The sequence below is a fragment of the Diorhabda sublineata genome, chromosome 5, assembly GCF_026230105.1.
Source record: "Diorhabda sublineata isolate icDioSubl1.1 chromosome 5, icDioSubl1.1, whole genome shotgun sequence".
Classification (NCBI taxonomy): domain Eukaryota; kingdom Metazoa; phylum Arthropoda; class Insecta; order Coleoptera; family Chrysomelidae; genus Diorhabda; species Diorhabda sublineata.
Genome location: NC_079478.1, coordinates 32,342,649 through 32,365,295, shown reverse-complemented (window position 1 = coordinate 32,365,295; position 22,647 = coordinate 32,342,649). Strand labels below are relative to the sequence as shown.

Below are 22,647 nucleotides of genomic sequence, written 5' to 3'. Positions count from 1 at the left end.
CTGTATTATTTGTTAAGTCTAACGCTTTCAGAGTCCATTGAGGCGACAGTGCACTAGATAAATACATAGTTATCATAAAACTACTAAACCGATTTTTTTGTATTTTTGGTTTTTGTTTTCTTGTGTTTGCTTCCGTGCTATTTTAGACAAGAGATCATCATCTTATAATCTTTCATCCATACCTTCCAATACTGAATCATTTTTTTAACACAATTGAATAAAACTATATTATCAGTTTGCTTTTCAAACGTATTATATTATGATTAAGGTTTACCTTAGTCTTTGAAGAACTGTCTTCTTTACCCGTTTACTCTATTAGGGCCTAATGGAGTACTTCCAAGTATATCTACAAATATTATTAAAGATAGGTATATACATCCTTATCACGAACGTCTCATGAGTAATACTCCTAATAAACCTACTCTCAATTTTTTCTGGTGATTGAACGTGGTGCTTGGTGGAGTCTCCAATAACTGCCTAGTCTATAAATAGTGTCTGTATCTTTGAACATGAACAAAGTATAGGAAAAAATTTTTATATGACACCGTACCTTTCACTAACCCTAAACCTTTGCCATTTTTTTTCAACACTTAATACTTTTTTGTTTCCTATAAAACCGGTCCGGACTAGCCAAACAGTCGTTAACTGAGTATTAGAGGGAAGAGCAGACCTCAAATAAATATAACTTTAGCATAATTAACCAACATTTTCCTTTTTCTATATATAATATAGAAAATTGATTTAAATAACCTTAGTGTAAAAAACAAATTCTATAAAAATTCAACGCCATTTACAACCAACTAACCTCACCTAACCTATAAAATTTATTGTCATTTATATTCTAGCCAATGAATATTCAACTACATTCATAACGACCTAACCTATAGAAATTTAATGTTATCCATAAATATATATACCAATCAATATTGAACATCATTCACTACAACTTATCTTTATCTAACCTATCAAAATTCAATCTCATTCATAATCTAGCCAATTAAAAAGTAATGAAAATTCCTATAATAACCAGAATTAATATTTCAATTAATCAATACTAGCTTTTACCCGCGGCTTCGCTCGCATCGAATCCATTAAATAAATATCAGAAATAATTATAATAGAATATAACGAACTCTGTAGCTATATTAGAACCTAAGATATAGATCTTTGAATGTAGAAAAATTTCCAAAAACCTACAAAAATCCATAACTCCACATTGAATGTCCGCGCCTAGCTCCTCTCCCACTCAACCGATTTAAGTGTTGAAAAACTCAAAAGAAAGAGGATGTTCCAGCGAGTGTTCTTAAACCAAAACGAATTGGAATGATATATTGAGGATAGAACGTGTGTATGTGAAAAACTCCCATAAGTAAGGGGGAAATCGCATTTGAGTATAAGTTGAGAATGGTGAAAATTAGATGAAATCCGATGGTTGACGGCTGATCTGTGCATCAATACCTTTCGTTGAAAAAAAAAAATTAAGCAAATCGGTTGGGTAGAACGCCTGAACGAACTCGGAATGAAAATCATCAATTTTTTTAATATATAAGATTTCTATCAACGTCAATTTGAATATTGAGCTTTGAATTCTATGAGTTTAAAAATTTATACAAGCATTAATACTATCAAAAATCACTGAAAATCTTAATTAAATATTGTATTTCTTATATTGTATTTGACCATAAATTCAGTCCCAGACGTTGAATACATGAGTATTCGAAAGCTCGGAAAATATATTAAAGTTAGTCCACTTTGGTGTTTCCTTGCCACGTTCTCAATAAGAAACCGTTTATAATATAGAAATATAGATAATAGAGATTAGTAAATATTCATATCCTCACGTTTTAGTTGTCTGGCCACAATTTGAAACTGAATACTTTTATACACCCATTTCAGGTATCAAAATAACTCTATACGTGAATAAAACGAAAACGCTTCGTTCCGACTGAACACGTGCTATAATGAGATTAACAAGTTGTTCCGCTTCGGATCAACTACGCATCCACTATATTATGTCAAATATCAATGCTGCTGTGGGATTGGCTGGACATCATAGCCCCTGGTGTTAACTACCGTCAAGTATAATCACAAATTTCAATAGTTTAGTGGTTGTCAATGAGTTGTAACCATACTTTATAAAAGTTATTAGTTGTGGGTTAATTTTAAATGGAGTGCAGAAACAAACATTTTCGGCATATTTTACTCTTTTACTTCCATAATACAGCAAACGTGTCAGAATTGCTATAAAAAATTCCGTTCTGGAGAGTTTTTCCTCAACGATGGGTAATTTTCTGGTCGGCCTAGTGGAGTTGATGAAGACCAAATCAAAGTCTTAATTAAACAGTATCGTCATATGATGATCGAGATGTTGCGCAGAGGCTACATGTATCGCACACAATTATTGGAGAACACTTAAAATGTCTAGCGCTATTTAAGAAGCTTGATATTTGGGTACCTCACGAATGAAAAATGGGTCCTTCACAGTAACATAGTTCGAAAACAGTCATGGAGCAAACACGATGAACCAGCACAAATCACATCGAAAGTTGAAAAACAACAAAAAAGCAATGAATAGAATTAATGTAACTGGATGAAGCAATCAAATAAAAAAAACCAGAATTGTCAAATCGAAAAGGTTAAATGCTCCACCATGACCTCACACATCTTTGGAAACTCGTGGGAAACTATTGGAGCTTGGCTGGGAACTGATACCACATCCCCAATGCAGTCCTGATCTGGCACCATCTGATTACCATTTATTTCCAAGTTTGCAGAATTCTTTGAACAGTAAAACTTTCACAAATGAAGATGAACTTCAATCGCACCTGCTTCTGTTTTTTGCTGATAAGGACCAGATATTTTATGAGTGCGGAATCATGAAACTGAAATATATATAATTGAGTGTTTTATTTATACTACAAAACCGAAATTACTTTTATATCAACCAATAATACGAAGAGAAGCTTTTAGCACCCAGAGGCTCTTGTTTTATTAAGACAGGACACGGTCTTACATACAGATCTTGAAACCGAGACCAATTAATACAGCGTGTCATGATTTTAAGGTTTTCCGGGTTTCGAGTGTTTTAAATAGCCCTGGCACCGCGTTGCTATCAAGGTATGAACCTAAGTAGGGTAAAAATAAAAATTTTTACATAAAGTATAAACCTAAAATTGACGAGTTCTTTATACAATGTCACCTGTGCTTCAACTAGGTTATTTCGACTTATTAACACCCGTTCGTTAGCCTAGCGGGCTAAGGCGTCAACCTGTGGATTCGCCTGTCGTGGGTTCAAATCCCATTCACACTGTTAGAACTTGGTTTTTATTGACAATCTTTTTTTTAGAAATTATTACTGTAAATTTCCTCCTTACAGTTTTATTTGTAACAACAAATCGAACTAAGAAGTGGAAAATAAATATAGTTCTTGAAGTAGTTGAAGATTTATATGAAAAAGCCTGATTTTTACAAAAGTAAGTTGAAAACTAACAAATTGGAAGAATACATAATTAGTTAATATTAAATTCAAAACAAATAGTAGTTGTATTATCGTTTATTATTATCACTTATCACTAATCTTTTGGAGGACATTTCTTTTGTGGTATACAAATACCATCGTCGTCTCTAGCATATCCATCATTGCAGAAGCAATCATCATTGCATCTGATATTCACTATAGGGCACGTTTCGCCTAAATTTTCACATGTTGTTTGACAAGCACTACCGCAAGCGTAATGTTCATTGGGCCCTTTACAGCTTCTATCTGGTAAATTGAATCTATTATTACTTAGAAATAGAGACCAAATTTTAATAGTATTCTAAAGTGATCAAAGTGACGTGACCAAACGATATCAAAATACTTTTTTCTGCTATCATTTATATCCCTCGGATTTTCAAATGCTTTTAATACAATTTTTCACGGTCAATTAGTCCCCTCCAATTAAAATATGAGATACAATAGAATAAAATCTACCCTTATATTTATACCTGATCCTAACAGGGTCAGATTATGAATGATCCCAACGCCTTTGTGTGTATTATGAAGTTTGATAGTATCTAGCGGGTTTTCCAATAAGAGGTGTTATTTTGATATTCAAAGAAAAATGCCATTTTTTGAGATAAATGATCGGATGTTTATTTCATTATAAAGAGGAAGGTATGTCGTTAATAATGGAACACAACATCAGCCAAATGGCCGCCACGACTGCGCTTACAGGGCCATATCCTTTTCATGAAATTTTCCGTAACCAAATTGCAAAGCGGCTGCCCTATGTCCTCGATAGCCTCACGAATTCCATCTTTGAGATCATGAATCGATGCGGGACTGTTGGCGTAGACCTTATCTTTCACGTGACCCCAAAGGAAAAAGTCGCATGGTGTTAAATCACAAGATCTCGGTGGCCAATTTTGATCACCTCTTCGAGAGATAACACGGTCTGGAAATTTTTCCCGTAAAAGATCGATGGTTTCGTTGCTTGTGTGGCACGTAGCGTCGTCTTGTTGAAAGTAAACGTTGTCCAAATCAATACTATCCAATTCCGGCCATAAAAAATCATTAATCATCTCTCGATAGCGCAATCCATTCACCGTAACTGCTCCAGCCTCATTTTCGAAAAAGTTCGGTCCAATGGCACCGCCAGACCATAAACCGCACCAAACAGTCACACGTTGAGGATGGAGAGGATTTTCAACAATAACTCTTGGGTTTTCCGAGCCCCGGATTCGACAATTTTGTTTATTGACGTAACCACCAAGGTGGAAATGGGCCTCATCAGTTAAGATGATTTTTCGATGAAATTCCGGATCATTTTCATGCATTTCAAGGACCCAATCAGCAAAGACACGACGTTGTAGATGATAGGCCGGCTTGAGTTTTTGTGTTATCTGAACTTTATAGGCATTAAGACCCAAGTCTTTATGCAAAATACGGGTAACGACGTTTGTGGAATGGCTAATTCCAAAGAACGACGAGGAATGGACAAACCTAGGTTTTCTTCAATATTTTGGGCTACAGCAACAATATTCTCAGAGGTTCTTGAGCGACGTACACTAGTTTTATTCTTCACATCACTAACTTGTCCCAACAGCTCAATTTCCACCAATTTCTGTATTGCGGTCCGAAAAGGTGCTTCACGTCGACCCAAAAATGTTTTAGCTTCACGAACCGTCTTTGCCAAACTTTCACCATTTTTATAGTGAATTTTAAGCGTGTATCGTTCCATTTTCATTAATGGCATAGTTTCTACTTGTCAAATGTCAAAAAATGACAGCTTCAAAAGTGACATTTACCGAAATAGCGGTCTGTTCAAAATAACACCTTTTATTGGAAAACCCTTTATTAAAATTTACCAAACATCGCAAATGATAGAAGTATTTACTCAGAGTGAGTAGAGTAGGACAAATACTTTTCACTGAAAGAGCGTCCCTGAAAGAACAGTTGTGAATAATTCTACAGCTCCTAAAAAACAATGTTGTACCAAAGTACATTAATTTCTTTCAAGAAGACTTAATTCGCGGCAATCTCTTTGGAATGTGTGCAGAATAAAAAACGCCAACATTATTTTAACTTTCACACAGACTGTTCCAGGAAACTGATGGTGAGATTGTTTTTGTGCTGTCGTTTTATGTTTTTTATTCAAAAGAATAGAAGGCGAATCATAAAAGAGTAAAATGCATACAGCTAGATTGAAAAACTGAATGATAATCTATCTAGATGAGACTTGTAAGACACCCTTGATATACCCAGTAAAGGATGTTAGTTTAGCCTTTTAGAGGTTCCACTTGACAGAAATTATTACTTCCGGTTCACCAATAATTGAATTGCTTGACTTTCTTTTGATTATAGGAATATTTAATAGAGAAATTCCGTCGTTCCGAGTTATGCCACTAAAGATTACTTAAACTAAGATGTAGTAAACCTAACAAAACCCAACCTAACTAGAAGGTTGTTTCTTGGTCTGTTAACAATGTTAAGAAATAGTTCGCTAATCAATTATTATTGGAAGTAAAAATTAGTGAAAACCTGAAGAACAATTCCATACAATTCAATAAAACCGGACCGGAAGTCAACCGTGCAAGTAATCAAGAATCAAAGGCATAATTGATAACGTTGATTGTTGTATCAATGATTATTTCTGATAGGAATAATTATTATGTAAGCAAGTGTTATTGTATTAGCATTTAGAAACATCTGAACAGTGAAAATAAGATATATTCTTCTTCTTTAGCACTTTTTTACCTGAATGTATCGAAGGAAAATTAATAACAGCAAATAAAATACACATTGACACTGTAAAGTTCATGGTAACGAGTTTATATTATTTCATGGCTTTGAAATACAGTGCTGTATTTATACAAAATAATATAATGTTATCTACTTGAAATGTTAAGGCAATGGCGTAGAATCAAATAGAAATAAAACAGAATAAAAACATAATTTTTATTTGTGTCTAATAAAATCGTTCGACATTAACAGAGGGAAATTAATTAATATAACATTTAATTTATTAAATTATATAAGTATATAATATACGGTTGATAAAAATCATATCAAAGTTTTAAAAGATGGTAGGTAATTATGTTGAGCTCGAGGATCCGGATACCTTTTTCTTCTCTTGTTGTCTCGAGCGATGTTTGTTTTTATTTATTTTCATAACGGAAAACATGTTTTTTAATTCCTGGTAATTATCCAAACTCTTGAAATATTGTGTATAAAATGTAAGAGCGTTAATCTCATTAAATTTTTCCTTCAAAATATTGTCCGATTGAAGATCCATCAACTCCATTTGTAAATGAACTGGTGCCTATGAAGCTTCAAAATTGAATGGATTGTTGAAAATTGGGAATTCCATTTCATTCATTTTGAGAAAGTCTTCAAAATAATTGTTGAATTCGGTAATAAAATTTTGCAGAAGTTGAAAATATTAATCCAATTTTTTCGGTTCACTGTGCCAAATGATTTAAATGAGGGAAATTGTCGAAAGGTTGATTTTTTACCTGATTTTCTCACAGCATCAACTTTGTTTCAAAGGATCGAATGTATAAATACATTTGAGTGACAATCAGATTTTCACCCTGTAACTTTATATTTAGATCAGTCAAGTGTTTATTCGTATCCACCAAAAAGGGACAATCAATCCACCAGCCATTGTCATAATCAATTGGTTTGCCTTTTTCTAACATGAAAGCTTGAATAGGTTCACGTAATGAAAAAAATCTTTCTAAAACTACTCCTCGACTGAGCCAAAGAACTTCGGTGAAATAAGGGACGTCAGAAAACTTCTGAGTACAATATTGTGGGACTGCGAGGGTATCTTTTCGATTGACTTTAAGGAATCAAATTCAACTGTGATTGCAGTAAATTACTCTGGCTTACTAAGGCAGTTGCGTTAGAAAATTATCGAAAAAAGGCTAGGCAAAATCAGTCGAGGTGTGTGCTTGATTCATGATCATGCTCCCTTCCCGACTGCTTCGCTTTTCAAGGTAATTGTGGCTTCGCAGATATTGTATAGTCACCGTATAACCCTGATCTGGCCCCATTAGACTATTTTTTGTTCGCAAAGCTGAAGACTGAATTAATTGGTGAAAGATTCAACAGCGACGATAAAATTAAACGGTTGATGTAAGAACATTTTGTAAGACATCAAATTTTTGTGGTGGCATAGAAGCTATAGCCGTACATCCTCGAAAATGCATAGAAATATAGAGAGAATATATTTAAAAATAATATTTTATTTATGCTAATAACTGATGGATTGCACTACGTATCTTATGAAATATTGTTGATTATTATAATGAGAAAGGAATTCGAAACATTGATGAACTATCATTGACGTCAAAGGATTACGAGGATGTATTGATATCTAGTTAGCCTAGACCAGTTCCATGCATAAACAAAATATTGCGTTACCATAGCAACGAACAATAACTTATTAGAAGTGTCAGTAGCAAGGTTTGTATTCAATGCCGGATTAAGCCAGGGGCTTGGGGGGCTATAGCCCCGAGCCCCATCATTTGGAAATCATTCTGTATTTTTTGATGTGTTTATACCACAAATCTAACGTATTGATATTATTTTGTGAATTTTTCCGGGTTTCCGAATTCCTTAAGGAGGCCCCGTCATTACTTCAGCCCCGGGCCTTATAATTCTTAATCCGGCCCTGTTTGTATTCTACTTGTTGTGCATACGGCACCATAGTGTGCTTATTTTCTCTTGTTCGTCAACAATCAGGATTCAACTCTTATCACATTTCATCTTCATGTCCAAATAAATTTTCTACTCTTTTTCATTGCTTTCAAGCCTCCTAAATCATTTTATGTGTGACCCTATACCTTTCCATTCGATGAAACGATATACCAATTGAATAGTGTTTCTTTCTCTCCACATGGTTTCAATTTCCCTGCTGAAATTAATGTTTTGCGTTCCTAGAAGTAATTGAGATATTTTCAGATATTTAGATATTAAACTGATCTTAGATCATCTTTGATATTTCGATATTTCCAGTCTTCTACGGAGTCTTATTCACTCTCATAATTTCCTGTGCAAAAAACCCAAAATTTTCTCTATGCATGGATTGATGTGAAACTAAAAAAATTGGCGGGCTGTTAAATAGCAATTAATATATATGTTGATAGAAATTTCACTCTCCCCAAGACTCATTTTTTAGCCTGACAAGGTAATTATTTTTCCAATGAATACAGTTCACCATCTTTCAGTAATTCTCTAGAAGAATTGAAAGACAAAAGTATGGTGCTATGAACACCTTGGTTTGCTTACGAAAAATACATCAACAATATGGTCCACGCCTAGTTGTATCTCACCTCTAGATGGCGCTGGCATCACAGAGGCAAAAAAGCAACCCGCACAACTCGTGATCCACAAGAATTTCTGCCTAATATATCTAGAACTAAGTTACCCAATAGTTATGGCACAATCAGATGGCGTGCGACTAATTTAGTTATATACCTTTATATTTTGAAGCTTTCGTGGATGGCTTCGGTTCTTCAGCTACGACCGGTATGACACCTATACCGGTCGTAGATGTTCGTGACTATAAAGCATGTCCTATTCTTCTATTCTTCAGCTGATCGAAGTCGTCAATTTCTTTAAGAGGTATCGCCTAGAGTACATCTAAGGCGTTTCTCGCAGTATGATGGCCAAGTTCACTGCTTTTTCTTTATCGGGCAAATTAGTTACTCTAGCGGTTGCCTCAAACTGTTTGTTTGTGATTGTCCCAAGACGTCTTGCCGTCGAACGTTGAGGCTTTGACTCGTGTAGACCTGCCGGTCTGTTATATTTTGAGTGGTGCTTGTATATTGCATGATTCTGTGTGTTAGATATTCATATGTTCTATTGGCTTAAGATATCCAATTGTAGATATGAGGTTTTGTTTTAGACGTCAATGGCAGTACCGGTTTTCAGTTATAAAATTTCGGTAGAGATGTCGCTCTTCATTGTCGAAGTATCTTCCTTCATGGTGGAAATCTTGTCATAAATATTGGCCGAAATATCATTTGTTATAGTTTCAATATCGACAGAAATATCGTCGAAGTGGACGAAATCAAGGGGGAGGTGCCACTTTGAGTTATTCTATTAATTTACTCTTCTTACCGGACGTTTTCAACTCACGATTGTCCAGTTCGGCTTTCAGTTCCGTCATTTTCAGATCACTTAGTCTCTTGACCATGTTTATGTCACTATTTATTCACAATATCCCATTTCTGATACCAATGTAACGTTTTTCGTATTTATTTACACTCTTTATATTCGAGGGCTTTATATATATATATATATATATATATATATATATATATATATATATATATATATATATATATATATATATATATATATATATATAAGCCCTCGAATATAAAGAAACAAAAGAAATAAATAGAATTTCCTAGAAATTATTTAGAAGAAATACTGTAATAAAACGCCTGCTACAATAAACAAATAAACATCAAACCTGTTAATACTTCAAATATTTCAATGAATGAAATTATTGTCTCTCAATAATAGACGCCTCGTTAGAATTCAACATCAAGCAAATAATTTTTTTTAATCATTCTAATAGTAGACTTAAATCATACAAAAAAATAGTTTTGACAAAACCTCCTCATAAAAATAAGCTGACAATAACCAGAGGAAAACTTTGTTTACAACCATCCAAGGTAGAAAAATTAATTTTCAAGGAGAGAACTTGCTGATAAAGTATTTTTAACGACAAGAAATTAATTGTGGATACAAAGGTAACGTAAAGAATATTTTGTTATGATAATAAACAGGCGAACTTTGTATAATTACCTTATCGGCTTGCTATTTCAAGGCTTATGTACGTTTCATTATTCTCCAATTAAGATAAGTATATTTCTAGTAGAATTTGTGGGAAATGCGACACTATTTGTCTTCATAGGGTACTTTGAGATTAGAAGTAACATCTTCGCGAAATGTAAAGCTAGCAAAAAATGGTGGCAGAGAAAAAATACTGGCATTGAAAAAAATGTGAATAAATCTTTGATTAGATGGAATTTTCTTCGGACAAATTGAAGAATCTTAATTGCTACCTAGACTTTCTAAAGTCCTTCAAGTTTTTAATCTCTTTATAATAATTGAGACTCTAGTGAGTGAATATAGGCTACAGTCAACAGTCTGTTTAGGATAACGTAACAACGTCTCGAAAAAGAAAACGAGTTACATAGCCCATAAAAAAGCTATTTAAAAACGATGCTTTGCTTATACATGTTTATTTAACTTAAATATTGCAAGCTACATTATCTAATGTCATATTATATGACTGTCTATTTGCTCTGATACATTTTTTGTCTTATTAAAAATAATTAAATTTTAGAAATTGGATTATTAAACATGTCTTTGGCATATCTTAAGTTATACACTCATTTTAGATTAATCAGTACAATTATAAAAATCATTTCGTATCGTCGGTAAAAGGATTTTCCAACCCCTCTTCAAGATTATGAATTTCTGGAACAGAATTTTTCTCAAGTTCATAATAATTGATTATATTAATATTTTCTATATCGACAGTCTCTTCGTCCACCCACCCGACGTGTTCAGATTCTGCTTTTTTACTTTATTAATATTTCTTTGCCTCGTCTTGCAATAATTTAAAATAGATTGACTTTTTCTGATAATGACACAGATGAACCATGTATGCTTTGCTTATGAATTTTGAGATTTTTTTTGTAGCGAAATACAAGCCACAAGAGTTGCAAGTTCTTGCCAACAAGCCTTTTTGCACACTTGGGCAAAAATAGTCATACGGCATTCTAGTGAATCCTGGATGTTCTGGTTTAATGTCAATATGGCATGGCAATAGTAAGTCTCCAAAGCAAATCTGTGTATCTACACCAGGCTGAAGAACTTCGACTTTCGTCGAAGTTTGTATAAGTGGGTACGGCGGCGGCAAAAACCCATCTGCCAAAACTTGTTTCAGTCCACTTCTAGCGAGTTTACAGCAATTTTCCTCAGAGCATTTTGAGATCTAAAATAATTATAAAGTGATTATTTGCACTTGAATTCATATTAATATTTTGTAAATGTGGTATTTCAACGTCTACGAATTTTCAAAATCATTTATCATGCATTCATTGATATTTATGAAAAAAGAATGAAATAAAAATAAAATAAAAATTTTTGGAACTATAATTTAAATTTTTAATCTCTATAAAATTAAAAAAAAAATTTTTTATTTGCCTGAAGAAAATATTGACTTTCTCTCACATGCTTTGAATACCACACTTGCTGTGATGGTAAATTAGGGATCGGTATATCTTCCTGTAGTTCTACATATTCTACCATCACTTCATAACCATCAACTACCAATTTACTTAAAATGCCCCCACAAACTTTTGCAGCAAAAGCAAAATTTTTTAGCTCCAAGTCATTGTCGATGGTTTTTCCACTATCATCTAAATGACTTCCAAAGTGGTCGTGTTGGAGTACAACGCCTACCAGTTCTCTGCTGAGGGGTGCCATTTTTCTTTCTACTGGATTGAAAACACTTCTCCCGGTGCATTGGTGAAAATAAATATTGCATCCAAATCGTACTTATAGAAATGATCTATCTCATGCTGAATAACTTTGGTGTAGCACGGGTTTTCATCTGGCCCGCCATCAAGAGACAAAAAAACAACTGGTTTCACAAAACCATTTTCATCTAGCATATTTTGTTTGAAAGACTCAATTTCTAATAATTCAAAATCAACAGCGTAAGTAGAAGCAGTTGATTTTGAGTGCTTGCCACTTCTAATCACAACTAAGTCGGTCCCAAGAACGTTAATATTTATTTAATTGGAAAATTGATACCAGTTTGAAATTTTAATGAAGAATCGTATTACCTGATAATCCAAGTGCTTTAAAATAGGCGCTTGTTCATTTGCTGCTGTGATCCCCAATGGCACTCTTGTCTTATCATCCTGAGATAGAAAAATGACACCTGCTCAAAATTTCAGTTCACCTTCTTGCATCAGTGGAAGCACCATGACTCACTAATTTCACAATTGCCTTGAGTAATTCTGGCTGTCTCTATTCTACTCCGCCCAGGTTTATCACATACGTTCAGCTCATTTGCAATCTCTGGGTGCTTTTCATATACATCTGAATAGAATGTAAGCAAAATTACAAAGAGATAATTTATATGGTTTCAATAATGTGACTAATGTACCCGACGAATATCGAACTATGAAGAACCTAGTATTAGTGTAAAAAATGCCTTAAATATTAAGTCTTATAATGTATATAAATAATTATAAAATCAATAAATACGGATATTTATGTTCAGATTCATATTAATATAAGATGAAAATAATTAATTTATTATTATATATTAATGGGGTTGGAGGTGACAATCTAAAAAACTGACATAAATACGAAATATAAACAATTCATTGGTGATGATTAAATTAATGAGGTTGAAGTTCATAGTCATAAATAAGGGACACTTTGATCACTTAACTATACGATTAACAAATCTTAAGAAATGAGGTTGGTTCCCATAAGGAGTGGTGAGATAATTAGTATCTAAATATTCAATTATAATAATTAGATATTTTGTTTTAAAAACTCAAAAACATTTTACAAATATTTACTTATAAATTAAAATGTTACATTTATTCAATTAAAAATTATAGACATCATTTTGCAACTGCAAATCTTAATTAATTATTTTCCAGACAATGAATACATAAGTATTCGAAAGCTCAGAATATATATAAAAGTTATATATATATATATATATATATATATATATATATATATATATATATATATATATATATATTATATATATAAACGTTTTTGTATTAGGAATGTGGCAAAATTAAACACTAAACTGTGCTAACTCTAATATATATTCCAAGCTTTCAAATACTTATGTATTTATCCTCTGGGACTGAAATTATGATCAAGTTTGGTACCAAACAATAATAAATGTAAAAACAGATTTGTTCTCTTACCTGTCAAATGAATAAGATAAGAATTCAAAGAAACCATTTCATACATTAGTTGAGGTATTGGTCTAGTATATATCACCATTTAATGTTATTTGAAACCTTTCTTCACTTCAAACTTGCGTTTATGAACATTTACTGTCAAAATTCCATAGTATTCATCAGCAACATATAACAACTCATCATGAAATTTTATTCCTAAAGGTCTTCCACATATTGGTTCATCATAGTAGGTAACCTATTTTTTGGTTAATTTAATGATTTCACAGCCATGTACTCCATTATACAGTTTATTATAACAAGCAAATAATGATTCTGGTCCAATTAAACGATCTTTGAAGTGTATTTCAATTTTTCATTATGTTCTAGAGCTCTTGTCAATGGTTTGAGGTAACTCTTTCTATAGGATCAAATTGATTAAAACACATATGTACTTAACTGATTTAGTAAATTCCGAAAAAGGCATAAAAATCATTACAACTGAAAAAATACAAATTTTCTTAAATGTAAAATAAAGAATTAAAAAAGTTCGGGTACCCATTTTTATACTTTCTGAAATATACTTTCGTAATGAATAAATATTTATTTTTTTTAATAACCATTTCCATACATACAATAGTTGCTTTCCAATTGCACAATTTCAGCACCAGTGTATATAATCTACAGGGTGCGGCAGGGACCAATAATTCCACGTGAGTAAATTGCACACCACACTGTGACTTTAGGTGAATGCAAAGGCCGTTGATGCAATTGTCGAGGATTGGTATCAGCCCAGTAGCGCATGTTTTGTTTGTTTACGGATCCACACAAATGAAAATGGGCTTCATCACTAAAAAAAACAATAGCGTCCTCAGGAACGACTTCCAGAAAAACCTCACACGCGTTCCTCCGAGAATTGAAGTCACGTTCAGAAAGTTCCTGCACAATTGCCATCTTGTATGGATGAAAATGAAGATCATCATGAAGTATTCTCCTCACAGAACGATCGGAAAGTCCAAGGGCAGACGCATGTTTGCGCGCAGAACGCCGTGGTGATCGCAACACTGAAGTTCTAACTAACTCAATGTTCTCCGGTGATCTAATGGGCCGAGGGACTCCAGTTCTTCGTCTTGTCACACTTGCAGTTTGTCTGAACGTAGTGACCCACGTAACAATTGATTTCCGGTCCGGGACAGGGGCCAAGGGGGCTAAATTAAAGCGATTCCGAAAGGCGCGCTGGGTTGCGATCACAGAACATCCGCTCGAAAAGTAAACCTCAACGGCAAACGCACGCTCCTCACTGTTCCAACGCATGATGGCGACTGAACTGTGCTGGGACAAAACTTTATAGTCCCCCCTCTCGAACGAGACCACTAGCACTCCGTTACGACATCTACCGACTAAATGGCGAACTTTTTAAAAAAGGAAGTTATGCTGCCGCACCCTGTATATGTGTCAAGAAAAGATTATATACTCTGATGTCAAGCTCATAAGTGTCCATCCCATGACTACAAATTGCTTGATAAATTGAGATATTACTAATAAATTAACCTATTTTGACATAGAATTCCAAATATGAAGATGGACAACCATGGAATACTAAACCATAAATTAAAGTTTCCCACAAAACATACCCCAAACATTAAACATTTTGTTTTGTGAGTTTCCGAATTAGCTGGAAAGTTCACAATAGAAATTATTTCATTCCAAAAATAAGCAAAATAGTCACTTACAGCGGACGAAACCGCTGTGCAACTATTGTAGAGCTCTAATGGAATCGTTGAGTGGCACATACGCTACAAACTCAACACGTTCTGTAGCGGATGCCATGTTTCAGAGTGCATTTAATTTATAACCGTAGCGGAAGTGATCAAACGTCAAATTTTAACCTTTCTTAGAAGAAAAATTATTGAATTCGTTTATGAAATTGAAAAAAATGTATTTGAACTTTTTGAATTATTCTCTATAATTTTGTTTTGATTTATAAAGACTATCTCTATATGCCATTAAAAATGATTGAGTCATGAATACATCTCGTAATTTTTTGAGAAGGAGCTATACAAAGTAGAACTTCATGCAATACTTTTTAAGTTCAACAAAAGCAACCAAAACAGCCTTCGTTTTGAAAAGAAACTGTCATCAACTAACAAGATACATAAAACAAAAAATGTTGACAGCGAGCGCTCAACAGAGCATACCCGGAATGCTTATTTCAAAATCCTTTATTAAACTTTCATTTGCTTTCTTGTTGAAATAAACCTAAATGTTTGTGTGGGTATTGTTAAACATAGATACATCTAGTATCAATTTGCTCATAAGAATAGTTCAATGATCAAGTGTTACCGTTTTATGATTTTCACGGTTTATGTGATCCTGTCAATCGGATCGTACATTTCCGTGAATTAACGTCGTTTAGTTAGTGCTTGGTTGGGTTGTCACCTAATTCCAACATTTTACATCAAAATTTTAAGTATATATTAATTCCATAAACCTACTGATCAATAAAAAATAATAAAATGCTTTCTAGAGTTGCAATATTGTCGGGTAAGAAATCTATATGTTCGTATTTCTTCAAAAACTTGAAATCAATTAACGTAGGTTTATGTAATAGGTCCGTCTTTAAAGTAGATACTTATATTTTAGGGCAAACCTCAAAATCCCTTCTTGCAACCTGTTTAAGGGCTACAAGTACGTCTGCGGTTAACACTCAAGTTGCTAAAACCGATGAAAAATCAAGTGAAGTTACATTTTCTAGACCTGTATGTGTCAACCTTGAAGTTATTTTATTTTTTTAAGTGTAGAGTTTATATGCTTTTAGAATTTTATATTTATGTTACAAATTATAAACATTGATTGCATTTTTTTGCTTAATAGGTGAGACAGGAACCAGGAAAAGTACGAATGGGATTTGTACCAGAAGAATGGTTTCAATTCTTTTACAAAAAAACTGGTGTTACAGGACCCTACACATTTGCTTTTACTCTATCCACTTATTTGGTCAGTAAGGAGATCTACGTTTTGGAACATGAATTCTACAATGGACTTTCTTTCTTAATCATGTGGGTTGTTGGTATTAAAATGTTTGGACCAAAATTGGCAGCATATTTAGATAAAGAAGTTGATGTAAGAATTATTAATGAATTCTTTAATATTCAACTTGAGGGTAACATTCATATGAATAATTTTCAATTTTAGGAATATGAAAAAGCTTGGAACCAGAGCCGGGTGGACCAGAAAGAAGCACTCAGTGAACAAATTGCAGATGAAGAAAAAGCTCAGTGGAGTATGGAAGGTCAAAATATACTAGTTGAAGCTAAACGTGAGAATGTAGCTCTTCAATTAGAGGCCAATTACCGTGATCGTATCATGAATGTATATTACGAAGTCAAGAAACGTTTGGACTACCAAGTTGAGAAACAAAACATTGAACGCAGAATTACTCAAAAGAATCTTGTGGATTATGTAGTAGCAAAAGTCATGTCGTCAATCACTCCCGATCAAGAAAAACAGAATATTAATAAATGTATCAGTGATTTAGCTTTGTTAAGTAAGGCTTAAATATGGATAAACTTATTTTGTACAGTTTTTAAGTAAGAGAAAAGTGTAGCATACCATCTTTTAATTCTTATTTTTTGTTATTAATCTTGCATTATACACTGTAAAACATAATAAATTATTCAGAGAATTAATATTGTTTCTTTAAAGAAGAGTTAAGCATGACAGACCAGATGTTTACCTTCCAGAGCAGTAATCAATTTCAAATGATAACATTTACTCTGGATAAAACTGAGTATTGTCTGACTTAAGTTTTCAAGGATGAAGAGGGCTGAAGCAGGGGGATCCTTTATCCACCTTATTTTTCAACCTCATGATAACTGTGCGTGGAGGACCTGGAGGAATGCTGAGCTGAGACAGATGTATGGCGAACCAGATTTGGAGGCGTTCATCCTAGAGGCCCGTCTGAAGACAGCGAATCTGATCTATCTAATGGTTCGACGTTAGACGCACCATGTTTGGCAGTAATTTGTTGAGAAGGTCCTGGTTCTCAAACGACCATAGCGCCGGTTAAAGAAAAAGCAACAATAAATTTTAATTCAATTAGCCACATTGGTGGCTCTGGGCAAGGGCGTAGATACAATTTTAGGAGGTGTTGGAATATGCAGAGAGGTTATAAGAATGTAGAAGTTTCATTAGGATAAATACGACAGCTATAAATTCATAAAAATGTAATAACTAGAAGGTGCAAACAAAAATGAATTACATATTAAAAGAGTTGTTATAAGATTGGTTGAAGTTTGTATTTCTTCTATTTGAATCTTGCATTTTACTAATTTCTTCCAAATGTGAACTTATCTGTGCTGTGTTTCTATCTATCCACTGGAGAGAGTTCATATGCGCATTTAGTATTTTGCTCACTTGAGTAATCTAAAAAAAATGTGATTGTAAAACTTTTTTATCCAAAAAATGGTGAATTTGTTGAAAATCTCTAAAATCTTGCAAATTTTTTTTTGTGATACCTGTTTTCATTACAAGTCTCTTTTGATAGGAAATTAGTTTAAAATAATATGTAAAAATTGACATTTTGACCTATTTTGGTTTAGATTAAAATATTTTGGTGATTTGAAACTAATTTTCTATTAAAAGCTTTCTAAAATCAAATCAATTCATCACAAAAAAATATATCAAACAATTTTAAGGGGTAACACCACTGTAAAAATTTCAAAAAGTCATTAAATTGTTTTTAGCCAAAATTTGAGATTTAGTTCTTGATCACTCATATTGAAAAAAAAAAAATAAAAATTTGATAATCAAAAAAAAACATCTGTGACCGCTGAATCATGGTAATGTACAACCAATTGTGAACTAGTTTCATTCGAATTACCTCGTATGCGGCTCCCCGCTGTTATACGTTGCCGAGATTGTCAAACCGTTGAAAGATAAACTGGTTTGCAACCTTTGTTTCAAAACAGTTGAATCACAATTGTCGTCCTATTTTCCAACTTCAAACACGTTTTTCTCGAAATCATCATTTTTAACAGTACAGAAATCATTATTGAGCCAATTTTGATCAGATGGATTTAAGACTTTGACAGAACCTTTATAACATCATTTTCTAGGGAACTACGTAGAATTTTATTAATAAATTGAAAATTTTTTGTTGCATAACCGATTTTTCAAGATTTTTTTATATGAAAATTTTTTTCTAAAACTTCCACCAATTTGTTAAAATTTGATATTTTCAAACCCCTACGTACTTCTCTTGCTTTTAGTTCAAAAATTAATGAAGAAAACTTAATTTTTATGTTTCAGATCTCTTACTTCAAATCTCTCTCTCTCTCTCTCTCTCTCTCTCTCTCTCTCTCTCTCTATATATATATATATATATATATATATATATATATAGTTATTTTTGAAAGTTTTTTTGAAAAAAAATTATCTTCAAAAACTGTGCTCAACAGAGGTTTTACCTCTTTAAAAAATTGTAGGTAAGACCTATAAAAAGGTAATGTATCAGTTAATTGGCAGATGCTGGAACATATGAAAAAGTGGTGTATTAATTTTTCTCAGTACTTACGGGATTTGATATTTCTTCTTCCTTATTAGATTCATTAATATGTTCAATAATTTCTTTTAAATCATCGGACATTTGCTTTAGCTGCGAATCAATAACTTCAGAAAATTGGTACCTGTTTGAGACAGAGGAGATATAACAATAATAACACTCAAACAGTAAAGATTTTAAATACTGCTTACATTTGGTTTCTATCAATATCTGTAACAGGGATCTCCAGTAGTTCCTTTTCTAATGGTACGATTAATTCCTCTAATTCCTTTTGTTGTGCTAATACAAAATCTAATTCTTGATCCAATTTTTGCTGCTGTTGCTTTACTTGTTCTATACTACTGTTTAAATTTAGTATCTTTTCACCATTAGAAATGAGTAATGAATCCCAGGCATTTAGTTGCTTAGCCTGGTTGATAAAAAATTTCCCTTGTTCTTCTAAATCCATGGTCCATTTATTTATAGAATCTTCCAGTTGACCAAATGTTAGAGATCCTGTTGATGATGATGTTGTAGTAGCAAATGTTGGAACCCTAAAGATTTTACAAAATAAGATTTTTTGTGAAAGAAAATTTCATATTACAACAATACACAATACTTACGATGTTGTGTTGCTTATGGTACTGGGAAGTGAAACTGAAGTTGTGGTAGTTGTTGGTAATTTCAATGGTGCTGAGATACTACTGGCAGCACTTGAAGTAGTTAAACCAAAAGATGGACCTGTAATAACAAATAATATTTAAATTTCAAATCAATTACAAAAGAGATATAATTTTTTTACTTGCTGATGATGTAGTACTTGGGGCATCTCCAAATGATAACCCTGAAATATAAAAAATATCAATTGAATTAAACAACAATTTTAATGGAAGTAAAAATACCCGTTGTGGAAGCTGTAGTAGCTGATGGTGAGCTCAAAAGAGAAATAAGGGTGGAGCCCGGTTTAGAAGTAGTTTGACCAAATTGCGCAGTTGTAGCTGGAGCGGAAGAATCTGAACAAGAGAAAAATTAAGTACAAGTTTAAATATTTCGTTAAATTTTACTTGCTTGTAACTGTAGCCCCAAACGAATGACTTGATACTGTAGTTGTACTTGCTGGTGTTGTGAAGCCAAAAGAAGGTGTACTTGTACCTGTAATATTGGTTTTTGGCAATGATCCGAAAGAAAGTGGTTGAGTTTGACCAGCAGGAGAACCAAAGAGTGAAGAGGTTGGTTTAGTTTGTGCTTTACTATCTCCAGAACCAAAATTTGGTTGAAACCCTCCAGCTGTAGTAACTAAAAAAAGAACACAATACTAATCTTTTTACAAGAGAATAAAAGTTCTACCTGTAGGATTTGATGGTAGCGTAAAGCCGGTAGCTGCAGTTTTGGGAGTTGATGTAGAACCAAAGTTGAAAGACATTATTCCACGTTTCTATAATATTTGAATTATATATAATGAGAATACTCGAATATTTTCTTGTTTGAACAGAGAATAATTACGCTTTTTCGACTATTTCGCGAATACGCAGAGTTATTAAATTTAAATGTTTAATATGGAACGTCAATTGTCAATGAATTTTGAAAAGTCAATTGAGGTACGTTTGAGAGTATCATTTCGTAATACTCCTTCTTACATTTATTTGATCTATTTCTAAGTTGCAAATCTAACATTGAAGCTTAACCTATTTTTATTGTATTTATCCTCTGGTTTTATATTTTTCGTCCTAATGATGGTCATTCGGAATGAGCTTATCATTTAATTTAGATGAATAAATGATGAATTCAATCCGTGATTAGTAACACAGAACATAACCTAACTTTATTCTATGATTGTGTAAGGTCAGTTGTCCGATGTTCCGGAAACATTTGAACTATTGGATCGTTTGAGGACTTGAATTTGGAGTTCGCACTTATGTAGAACAAAATGCTCTGTTTTATATTCATTTTTAACGTGTCATTTTATATACTGCGTTTTAACCTAGTTTGGTACCTGGGGGCGTATGAAATAGAGAATAAAGATATTTAGAAGTTAGAGCCATCTCATATCTTGAACTTTCTAAAAGGAGTGGAATCAATAGATCACTAGGCATCCTCAGTGCCACAGCAAAGAAAGTAAGCAGTATAAATGACACTTCAAAGTTTTTTTTATGTATTTAAACTTTGGGGTCGATACACACGGTTTTTCTTACTTACTTAATTTACCTGTACAATAATAGTAAATACACTAAACTATGCATTCATTTAATATAAAATACTTATATAATTTATTTGGTTTGATTGTCTATCCCGTTGTGTTGGCTATTACTACGGTTGTTAGAGATTCGTTCTTGAACACTTCAATCATATAGGGAATGTTCGTCATCTCTAATTTGCCGTAAACAAATAAAAAAGCCTTCTTAGAATCGTCTTTGTAAAAATAGGCCACAAAAGATTTAAACAGCTTATAAAAACTATACAAAGACTCGCTGCTCTATAACTGTTCTTGGAATTAGTACTTGGCGCGTTCAACAAATTTTATATAATCGAACAGGACCGGCTTCACGGTCCATGTCAGTGGAGGGGTTTGTAACACTATATGTACAACTTATAATAGTTTGTTTGACTGCTTAGAGTTTTCTAACCAAATTGTTAGTAAAATAGTTTTTAATCAATCTGTTGATTTCAAATTTTGTATACTTTCTCTTTTTTCACAATCCAATAAAAAATTGATAGGATATTTGATAATATCGTATGAATGAATTAACTTGATAATTATGTGAAACAGAATGGTCTATTTTGTATGTTTGTCATTTTACAATAAGTATTTTCTATTAAATTAGTTTGATTTTCCAAATTTTATAGCGTTTTTATTTAAGATAAATCATATATATGAAGTTTCAACAGTAAAATAGCATTGATAGCAAAATGATTTGTGAACGCTGCTTATAATACTATAGTTGGTAGATCAAATTTCATTTTTTAATTTCTTTTGAAAACACATTTCTACTAGAAACCTATTTTAAATTTCACGAATAGTGAATTTTTTAACACTATTAAAGGGGCACTAAAAAATAAAGAATATAGTTTTTGGCATAAATCTTGATACAATACTGATTTGAATCATAGACGCTGAACATGAAAAAATTGAAAAATACGCGTTACTAGATGATGGTAGTAGGGATTAGTACGGTTCCTCAAGTAGGTATACTTGACCACTATTGTCAGTTCTATTGTGTCTTTTAGAGAGTGAAGAGTACTGTGTGGGTACCTACTTTCATTGCTTTTACTGGATACTGAGATAGAATATATATTTTATTCTGGGGTACAGAATTTAATACTTTGATTATTCACCGTACTAATTCACCAATCGCATATTACCCTCTTTTTCAACCGAATACTTTCTCATTTTAACTTCGTGCCTCTCGTACGTTTCTTGTCAGTCACTCCTGTATTTGCCAAACTGTAGATAAGTTAATCATATAGGAATTAGTAGATGCCAATAATTAGCTCAAGAATCTGCTATTGATCAGAGTTAAAATTCATCGCAAGTAATAAAATTTTTAAAAAATTGTTGTATTGTGGGACAAAATAATTAAAAAAACACAGTTACACAAGAGTGCATCACAAGATCCACTTTTAAAAGAAAATAAGAAAATAGAGTTGGTATTTTGAAA

General features: G+C 32.8%; 3 protein-coding genes and 1 long non-coding RNA gene across 4 annotated transcripts; 1 reads left to right on the top strand and 3 right to left on the bottom strand.

Moving 5' to 3' along the window:
* Positions 1 to 3,428: 3,428 nt before the first annotated feature.
* LOC130444342 (inducible metalloproteinase inhibitor protein) lies at positions 3,429 to 6,324 on the bottom strand. Its single transcript, XM_056779429.1, has 2 exons — positions 6,239 to 6,324; positions 3,429 to 3,763 (listed from the first exon to the last, which is right to left on the bottom strand). The coding sequence occupies exons 1-2, from the start codon at positions 6,300 to 6,302 to the stop codon at positions 3,573 to 3,575; spliced, it is 255 nt and encodes an 84-aa protein (XP_056635407.1). The 5' UTR covers positions 6,303 to 6,324; the 3' UTR covers positions 3,429 to 3,572.
* A 4,406-nt stretch (positions 6,325 to 10,730) lies between these two features.
* LOC130444341 (uncharacterized) lies at positions 10,731 to 15,011 on the bottom strand. Its single transcript, XR_008909950.1, has 3 exons — positions 13,477 to 15,011; positions 12,361 to 12,619; positions 10,731 to 11,504 (listed from the first exon to the last, which is right to left on the bottom strand). It is a non-coding gene; the product is annotated as an uncharacterized LOC130444341 (long non-coding RNA).
* An 803-nt stretch (positions 15,012 to 15,814) lies between these two features.
* Positions 15,815 to 17,138, top strand: LOC130444564 (ATP synthase subunit b, mitochondrial). Its single transcript, XM_056779767.1, has 4 exons — positions 15,815 to 15,993; positions 16,093 to 16,208; positions 16,324 to 16,572; positions 16,645 to 17,138. Exons 1-4 carry the CDS (start codon positions 15,966 to 15,968, stop codon positions 17,005 to 17,007), a joined length of 756 nt encoding a protein of 251 aa, XP_056635745.1. The 5' UTR covers positions 15,815 to 15,965; the 3' UTR covers positions 17,008 to 17,138.
* A 522-nt stretch (positions 17,139 to 17,660) lies between these two features.
* LOC130444563 (nuclear pore glycoprotein p62) lies at positions 17,661 to 20,559 on the bottom strand. The gene is made up of 8 exons (XM_056779766.1): positions 20,339 to 20,559; positions 20,060 to 20,287; positions 19,894 to 20,004; positions 19,794 to 19,835; positions 19,615 to 19,732; positions 19,204 to 19,545; positions 19,025 to 19,136; positions 17,661 to 17,874 (listed from the first exon to the last, which is right to left on the bottom strand). Exons 1-8 carry the CDS (start codon positions 20,412 to 20,414, stop codon positions 17,707 to 17,709), a joined length of 1,197 nt encoding a protein of 398 aa, XP_056635744.1. The 5' UTR covers positions 20,415 to 20,559; the 3' UTR covers positions 17,661 to 17,706.
* Between the last annotated feature and the right edge of the window lie 2,088 nt (positions 20,560 to 22,647).

What these genes read in the sequence shown, in the direction of transcription:
- LOC130444564 (XM_056779767.1), top strand. Translation starts at nt 15,966, where the DNA reads ATGCTTTCTAGAGTTGCAATATTGTCGG. An exon ending in TAGAGTTGCAATATTGTCGG is followed by an intron (nt 15,994 to 16,092) that starts GTAAGAAATCTA and finishes CTTATATTTTAG; the next exon opens with GGCAAACCTCAAAATCCCTT. An exon ending in AAGTTACATTTTCTAGACCT is followed by an intron (nt 16,209 to 16,323) that starts GTATGTGTCAAC and finishes TTTGCTTAATAG; the next exon opens with GTGAGACAGGAACCAGGAAA.
- LOC130444563 (XM_056779766.1), bottom strand. Translation starts at nt 20,414, where the DNA reads ATGTCTTTCAACTTTGGTTCTACATCAACTCCCAAAACTGCAGCTACC. An exon ending in GTTTGGGGCTACAGTTACAA is followed by an intron (nt 20,005 to 20,059) that starts GCAAGTAAAATT and finishes TCTCTTGTTCAG; the next exon opens with ATTCTTCCGCTCCAGCTACA. An exon ending in AAGAAGAAATATCAAATCCC is followed by an intron (nt 17,875 to 19,024) that starts GTAAGTACTGAG and finishes CATTTTTTTTAG; the next exon opens with ATTACTCAAGTGAGCAAAAT.
- LOC130444342 (XM_056779429.1), bottom strand. Translation starts at nt 6,302, where the DNA reads ATGAACTTTACAGTGTCAATGTGTATTTTATTTGCTGTTATTAATTTT. An exon ending in TTTTCCTTCGATACATTCAG is followed by an intron (nt 3,764 to 6,238) that starts GTAAAAAAGTGC and finishes TCAATTTACCAG; the next exon opens with ATAGAAGCTGTAAAGGGCCC.